The following is a 7,500-nucleotide window of genomic DNA, read 5'->3' as shown; positions in this document are numbered from 1 at the left end:
CCCCCCTCTCCGATGAAGGGAACAATATAATATATTGCAGCTAAAGATTTTGATCTCATCACAAAAACAATTCCTAGCGTTTGTATAATTTTATGCCAAAAATATGTGTGCGAAATACGGACTATCTTGTAACCATTTTCACTGTAAGATTGGTAATGCCCGAAGAAGGAAAAGTGCCCACATTTTATTCTTGGACTTCATTTTCAATCTCCTCCGTCATTTTCCCAAACAATGGTGGTACCCAGGCAGCAATTCATCCGGGAATCATCTGCCCGGCAGATGCCCGTAGCCACTTCATTTAGCTGAGCCACAAACCAAATGGTTTGCACCTGGCTGCAATATGCCATGACTGTGTCATAATTGTTTACTGTTTTTGGACGGAATCAATCTCTCATTCGTCCATTCGTCTGATCTATCCTTTTGCATAATGTTGAAAACAATACAGTTGCTGATGTACACTTATGTTGCTACACTACTCCATTGTCAAAACAATTTGATTCTTAAAAACACTGAATTGCAGTGTCAAAGATCCAGGCTGTTTGATGGTAAATACAATACTTTATTGAATGTACAGATTGGTTCAAAGTATTATAAGCGTAACATATTAATACTCGTTGCTTCAGATGACGAGCGCAGTAGCCTTTGCAGTAGCGGGTTCGAAGCGGCCGTGCCTGTTGGGTTAAGGGTGAAGATTTTTCTGATCTCCCAGGTCAACTTATGTGCAAACCTTATCCCCCTTCGTGTGTAAGAACAAGACCAAGTGCGCAAGGGAAAGGTCCTGTAATCCATGTCAAAAGTCGGTGGATTAAAGAAACACGAAAATAGTTGTGTGCATCCCCCGAAAGCGGCGTACGGCTGCCTAAATGGCGAGGTAAAAACGGTCATACACGTACAAACCGTAGGAGTTTCAGTCCGTGAACGAAAAAGAAGTTGCTTCATACTCCAGAAGATAAGCATAGAACTAATCCCGCATCGATACCAAACCTTCTCCAACTGTGCAGAAAGGGAAAGGGGTTGGACAGTGGGGAAATGTTAAGCTTTACGCCCTCACGGCAAAGCCATTAAGAGCATGTGAGACGGGGGTGGGCGTGTGTTGTGTAATGCCAAACAAAAATATATGTTGGTTTAGGGTAATGTGACCCAAAAAGATAGGGTCACTAGGTCATTTTTTAAAAGTAAAAAAAAAAAGTGAAAAATGATTATTTTCTTGTTAGGGTCGGCGGGAAAAAATAAGGACGGTCGGGTAACCATAAACCAACATATATTTTTGTTGGCCTTATAAGGCTCTCACCTGCAGCAGCACATGATGAAGACAGCGATGATGAGCGATCCCAGGGACACTCCATAGCCCACTGTGTACAGAAGCTTGAGAGAGTCGGCGTGCTCCTGCAAGCATGGAGTCAAACAGTCGATACGATGGAAGGAGGTGCCGGCTAGTGCTGCGTCAAGATGCACTCAATTTGTACAGTAAACGAAGGAGACGGCTGTGAGCCTGCATGCACTGATGACATTCCGAGAGAGGTACACAGCAAACAATCCGAAACAGATAGAGTGCTAACGTTCGACGTTCAACGCTCAACTTCAGGCTTTATTCATATTTCCGAAACGCCTATTGGGTCATACTTACAAGGAAAAAGATTTCTTCTGTAATCTCATTTTAAGCGCATACACGCACGCACGCACGCACGCACGAACGCACACACACACAGTGACCGACAATCACGCACGCACGCACCCGCACACACACACACACACACACACCACACACACCACACACACACACACACACACACACACACACAGAAACACACACACACATACACACACACACACACAAACTCACCATGCTGTCTTCAAACCAGAGGAAGAAGGAATAGTAGAAGTCACCCTCTCGTAGCAACACAGAAGTGTAACCCTGCTGAAGCTTTTTCACCATTCGCACACACACACACACACCCGGCCCCCCGACACACACACACAGCACATCGTAGCACTTCAAAAAAGTCACTTATCAATGCTACAAAACGATGACTCACGACGAATTCCTGGATGTCTTTGATATGAGGGGTGATGATGGAATAGCAGGCGTTGTAGTTAGTCCAGGTTTTGTTGACGTGGTCGTTGAAGAACCACGTGCCGTCCTCTGTACATTCCCGGGTCGCGTTCTCTGCACACACACGGTGATCACATTGAAACCGAGTCACTGTCAGTTTGCACACACCGGACACTTCGCTTTGTTGGTTAAACGACAGCAATAATAATGAGTCCCAGTAGCCCTTTACACTAACTCTAATAGACTGACAAGTACAGACTGACAACGAACCAATACCATTCTAGTGGCAGACGAAATACAACTTTTTGTAAGGCTCTGAAGCTTCAAATGATCCACCACGTTCACTTGAAGATATATACTCTCTAAGACGCCCTTTTGAACATATTTTCTGGCTAATTTGACCTCCAAAAGACATTTTCCAATCTATAATGTAGACACACTTGCAATGATTTATTCGAAAATGATCCACAACTATGCAAATCAGTTAATTGAACGAATGTGAGTAAGGAAAGGCCTACTGGCAGACCTTTTACGTCAGAGTGCTGATTCATATTCCATTCAGTGCCCTGGGGGTCATTGTATGCCTAAGTAGAGGAAACCACTTGAAGTCAGAAATTCAAATGTGTAAGGCCAAAAAAAAAAAAAAATAGGTGTCGTTAAGGTAACATAGCCAAACAAAATAGGGTAGGAAGGTCGGCAATCACTTTTTTTTTAAACTTTTTTTTCTAATGTGTACAAATTAAACCTACTTGACGGGGAAATATGTGTGCGACTCGAGCGCTTTCGCTTTCATTGCGTTTTCTGCACTCGGTTTTTTTTCTCCAAATTTTGTTGTTCAATTTTTTTTTATTTTTTTTTTACAAATGTAATAAAAAGTTATAGGGTGGGCCCCTAAAAATAGGGTAGGTCGGGTTACCGTAACCACACCTATTTTTTTTTTAGGCCTAATATAGCAAATGCCAAAGTGCACGTTTTACTGCCGTCACAGACAAGGCGTAGTACGAAGCGCAAACAAAGGCAGAGTACATGGAAAATGTACCGTCTTCAAAAACTACCACTGATAACACAACATTTAAGATTTGAATAAATGAACGCTGAAACACTAGTTTGAAGGTAATCTTCGTGTCATCATTGTAATCCCCAAACCGAACATGGAGGTTTTTTGTTGCATTTTGAGACAGGTTATATAACTATTTTGTTAAATCATTTTTTGCAGTGGGAGTATGCCTTTAACTTACGGTGGGTATCGAAGCCATGGATGTAGTCTGGACAGGGCTGGTTTTGTATGGTTCCTGGCGGAGCCTCGGACCAACACAGAATGTTGTCCCATGCTACTGGACATGTGACCGCGTCTGGGTCTGAAACAAACGATATCAACACCGTAAGTACAATGGCATAATTATGGTCAAAGTTATTTGGTGATTGATACATGTACGCAGGAGAGTGGGTCTGAAATTCTTGCAGGAACCTCGGAAGACAAGTGTAACCAAGTGCCCGAAGAACAAGAATCACCTTTGGGGTCAAAGCCAGGCACACAGGAATGAGTTTGGGTTATAAAAACCGCTAAGTGAACGCAAAGGATCGCAAACACATACTAGGTGATGATGATGATAAAATCTTTTATTTAACGTCACTCTGTAAAACTATCGGCGACATTTGTCTTAAATTAAAAACACACAAAGGCGCGCACACACACTTTATGTCACCACCCTCCCTATCCCCCGCACACTCTCGCTCATCTAATTAACAGTGGTAATAAGAGATATTGGAATATAAGATGGCATTCTTAAAATGTTCTGATAAAAGTACAAAGTAGCTATAAAAGCAACAGCGTTAGATGCAGTAAGATATAGCTTCATATCCATGCACCAAGTGGGTGCGTGTGCAATAGTCTAGCAATAAGTTTGGGAGCTTGCCACCCAAGGTCCTTATTTAAACTTAAAAGATATCTTAATTGTTCATTTGGGGTATTTGGCAGGATATCTTTACTAGGTAACAGCGGCTGCTAGATCCTATCACACACAGCTCTCCACATCTCACGGGTGTTTTGTCTACCGACGAACCAGAAACATTGAGCTACTATATTTAGCTCCATCGCAAGGCAGGAAGACAACTCCGTCAATGCAGAGAAGGCTGTCGTGAAAGGGGGACTACTGCGTCACCCTGTCATACAAGCACAGATTGTTGTCCTATGCTTCAACCGAGACATTGCACTGACCAGAGAACAAACACTTAGCACAAAAACACCCAGCATAAAATCAATCTTCTTCTCGAAAAAAACCAAGCTCGTAGTCAGCATGAAACAAAAATCGGTCCACATTAGCGTCCATTGACCTCCAATGTGTCAGTCGATCAGCTGTTCACTGGTGCTAGCTATTCGAACAAGGTTTACCGATGTTTTATGTAGACACTTGTGCAATAACTAACACTTTTATTGTCCATTGGCCGTATTCGGTTATCAGATTAGTGTAATACTGAGACACACGCCCATAGCGTAGCTGAATATAATAAACTGTACTGTGAATTATGAATTGGTAATATTGTCCGCCACTTTATTCTTTTGTCTCTAAGAGCACATTCCTAAGTTTATCTTGTTGTGCTCCTTTATTATTACATACACTCCATCAGAATCAAATACTGTTTTAAAGGCCAACTGCACTGTGCACGCTGAGTAGAATCAGTGACTAGATGCGGCGGATCTGAGGAAGCATTGTGTCACGGCGACACAGGCTTCACGTGCGCAGTAACTCACTGTGCGCTGCACTGACCCCTGCGTAATGAGGTCGTCTGATGCTGTGCTTTACGCTGACACTAATGGGGCCATGTGTAGCAACCATATCTAGGCTTTGCGTTGACTGCTCGGGTCAGTGAAAACAGTTTATCCTACATACGTGAGAAATGTGATAAATAAACCGTCTTCGAGTCTTCACACGTGTGTATATCATGTAAATGAGGTCGGGTTAAACTACAGTCTGGTGGGAGGGACCTCGTAAGTAATTTGTCACTGCCCATGATGACCAAGACACCGAAACAAACTTAATTCTCTTTGCTGTTTTCTCCGTGATAATTTGAAGAACTTACACGTGACGCTTTCGCTCGCGTTTCGATATAAGAAAATATAAGAAAACCACGACTTTTGTAAGCCTGGTATCACACAGCAAGCCGTGTAGTATTCTCTATGTCACCTCCACCAAATCCCCGCCACTGGGAGCCAGACAGAAGTGATGACACGTATTTTCATGTAAATAGTTGTAAGTCATGCCCAGACACGGAAGACATAGGTCATATGGATTCTCGCGTGATGCACTGAATCAAACACGCCTTTGATAATCTTATGCAAGTAGCAGCGTATACAATTGATTTATTCGCCCAATGAATGTATCACGTGGGAAAGTTTGCCTCTATAAAAGCAAAAGTATATTTAACAATCCATAAAAATACAAGTTCTTTCCACACATCGTCTATTGAGCTTATGTGACTGACCTGGAAACTGCGACCTGTTGAAGTATTGCCTGGCGTGGACCCAACAGGCAGTGCGAGCCTCGGTCAGCCGCTGGATCTGCTCTTTTTTATCCATCAGCTTGACCACCTGCAACACACGCACACACAATCACATTGATTACCAAGGTAACAAAAAAGCAAGTAAAAATGAACCAAACAATCACTTGTACTTAATTAAAAAGGCCAATAACTGCTCAACTGTATACGATGAAGAACTGCAGTTAGTTAGATCAAAGAGCTTCCGCTACGGTCTTTGGATGTACAGCCCTTAAAATAAAACATATATTATGAATTAACACACACATACGCAACCAACCCCCTGCCACGAAAATAAACAGGCAACTTAACAAAAACACCAAGAAAGAAGCCACAAGATAGTCTATCATAATAAGAATTTCCGCGAGTTCACAGTGACGAACAAATGAAAAATCGTGTCATCAACAGGTTGCAAGACCGCGCACTAGCAAGTCATGTGACGCAGATGGCATAAATCACTCACACACACACACACACACACCACACACACCCGGCAACCCCGCACCCGCCTACAAACACACACGAATCACCAACACCACACGGCACCACCCCCCATCACCGCCTCCCCGCCACCTTGTTTCTTCATTTCCAAACACAGAAGAAGAATACAATTGAACTTAATTCTCCACAATGATCTCCTCAAACACTCACGCTCCGGTCGCTTTCAAAAACAGAATCAATGTCCAGTAAACATTGACAGAAGCACAGCTGATGCACAGATAATGTCAAAATGTTGATACAACTTCCAGAACTCTACAGATATTGTTTACAAAAAGAAAACAGCCTCCGGATGTTTTGAACAATACCCACATTAAGATGTGGCCCACACAAATGAATCAACAGATCAGAAGACGCAGAAATTTGTTTCCTCTCGAAATCAAAGCCGCGAAATAATATCTTGTAATTAACATTTTTAAAAATGTGTCGTCATCATTATTCTTTCTGTTTTACATTCCATTTTGGACACCCGGATAACCACGAATGAATTTCGTGAAAATTTGAGAACAAAGATGACGAATTTATGTAGTAATCGTTTTTATATTTAGTCAAGTTTTGACTAAATATTTTAACATCGAGGGGGAATCGAAACGAGGGTCGTGGTGTATGTGCGTGTGTGCGTGCGTGTGTGCGTGTGTGTGTGTGTGTGTGTGTGTGTGTAGAGCGATTCAGACTAAACTACTGGACCGATCTTTATGAAATTTGACATGAGAGTTCCTGGGTATGAAATCCCCGAACGTTTTTTTCATTTTTTTGATAAATGTCTTTGATGACGTCATATCCGGCTTTTCGTGAAAGTTGAGGCGGCACTGTCACGCCCTCATTTTTCAACCAAATTGGTTCAAATTTTGGTCAAGTAATCTTCGACGAAGCCCGGACTTCGGTATTGCATTTCAGCGTGGTGGCTTAAAAATTAATTAATGACTTTGGTCATTAAAAATCGGAAAATTGTAAAAAAAATTAAAAATTTATAAAACGATCCAAATTTACGTTTATCTTATTCTCCATCATTTGCTGATTCCAAAAACATATAAATATGTTATATTCGGATTAAAAAAAAGCTCTGAAAATTAAATATATAAAAATTATTATCAAAATTAAATTGTCCAAATCAATTTAAAAACACTTTCATCTTATTCCTTGTCGGTTCCTGATTCCAAAAACATATAGATATGATATGTTTGGATTAAAAACACGCTCAGAAAGTTAAAACAAAGAGAGGTACAGAAAAGCGTGCTATCCTTCTTAGCGCAACTACTACCCCGCTCTTCTTGTCAATTTCACTGCCTTTGCCATGAGCGGTGGCCTGACGATGCTACGAGTAAAATGGCATTGCGTTCAGTTTCATTCTGTGAGTTCGACAGCTACTTGACTAAATATTGTATTTTCGCCTTACGCGACTTGTTATAGTT

The 7,500-nt window shown here is 41.7% G+C and overlaps 1 protein-coding gene across 1 annotated transcript in view; it reads right to left on the bottom strand.

Moving 5' to 3' along the window:
- LOC138983094 (secretin receptor-like) overlaps nucleotides 1-7,500 on the bottom strand; it is a 91,644-nt gene that overhangs the window by 19,115 nt on the left and 65,029 nt on the right. The window contains exons 2-5 of the mRNA XM_070356502.1: nucleotides 5,537-5,642; nucleotides 3,292-3,411; nucleotides 2,037-2,167; nucleotides 1,292-1,386 (exon numbers count right to left, since the gene is read on the bottom strand). Coding sequence (XP_070212603.1) covers nucleotides 1,292-1,386; nucleotides 2,037-2,167; nucleotides 3,292-3,411; nucleotides 5,537-5,642 — 452 coding nt within the window. The remainder of the gene's footprint in view (nucleotides 1-1,291; nucleotides 1,387-2,036; nucleotides 2,168-3,291; nucleotides 3,412-5,536; nucleotides 5,643-7,500) is intronic.

Source organism: Littorina saxatilis, linkage group LG12 (assembly GCF_037325665.1).
Source record: "Littorina saxatilis isolate snail1 linkage group LG12, US_GU_Lsax_2.0, whole genome shotgun sequence".
In the NCBI taxonomy this organism is placed as follows: Eukaryota; Metazoa; Mollusca; class Gastropoda; order Littorinimorpha; family Littorinidae; genus Littorina; species Littorina saxatilis.
This window is presented reverse-complemented; position numbering and strand designations above follow the sequence as displayed.